The 417-nt window shown below is 51.3% G+C and overlaps 1 protein-coding gene across 1 annotated transcript in view; it reads right to left on the minus strand.

The window, feature by feature from the left end:
• Window positions 1–140, minus strand: part of LOC130588007 (cellular tumor antigen p53-like) — a gene marked incomplete at both ends in the record, with an annotated part of 3,443 nt that extends 3,303 nt beyond the window's left edge. Inside the window, one exon of the mRNA XM_057388965.1 lies at window positions 3–140. Coding sequence (XP_057244948.1) covers window positions 3–140 — 138 coding nt within the window. The remainder of the gene's footprint in view (window positions 1–2) is intronic.
• Window positions 141–417: the final 277 nt, after the last annotated feature.

Genomic DNA, 417 nt, shown 5'->3' on the forward strand with positions numbered 1-417 from the left:
TAAATGGCCAAAGCTCTGAGCACGGCCCCGGGCGGGGGAGGGGCGGCCACGCGGACCTGGACCGGACACGGCTTGGCCGGACGGCAGAAGAGCTTGTTCAGAACTGGGGAGTACTGGGAATACAGGAAATTAAACTGGGATTAACTGGGAATGTCCATTGGTACTGGGGATAACGGGAAATTAAACTGGGATTAACTGGGAATGTCCATTGGTACTGGGGATAACGGGAAATTAAACTGGGATTAACTGGGAACAGCTTGTTCAGAACTGGGGAGTACTGGGAACACAGGAAATTAAACTGGGATTAACTGGGATGAACTGGGATTAACTGGACACGGCTTGGCCGGACGGCAGAAGAGCTTGTTCAGAACTGGGGAGTACTGGGAATACAGGAAATTAAACTGGGATTAACTGGGA

Source organism: Malurus melanocephalus, unplaced genomic scaffold, assembly GCF_030028575.1.
Source record: "Malurus melanocephalus ecotype Western Australia unplaced genomic scaffold, MMel_1.1 scaffold_3024, whole genome shotgun sequence".
Taxonomy (NCBI): Eukaryota; Metazoa; Chordata; class Aves; order Passeriformes; family Maluridae; genus Malurus; species Malurus melanocephalus.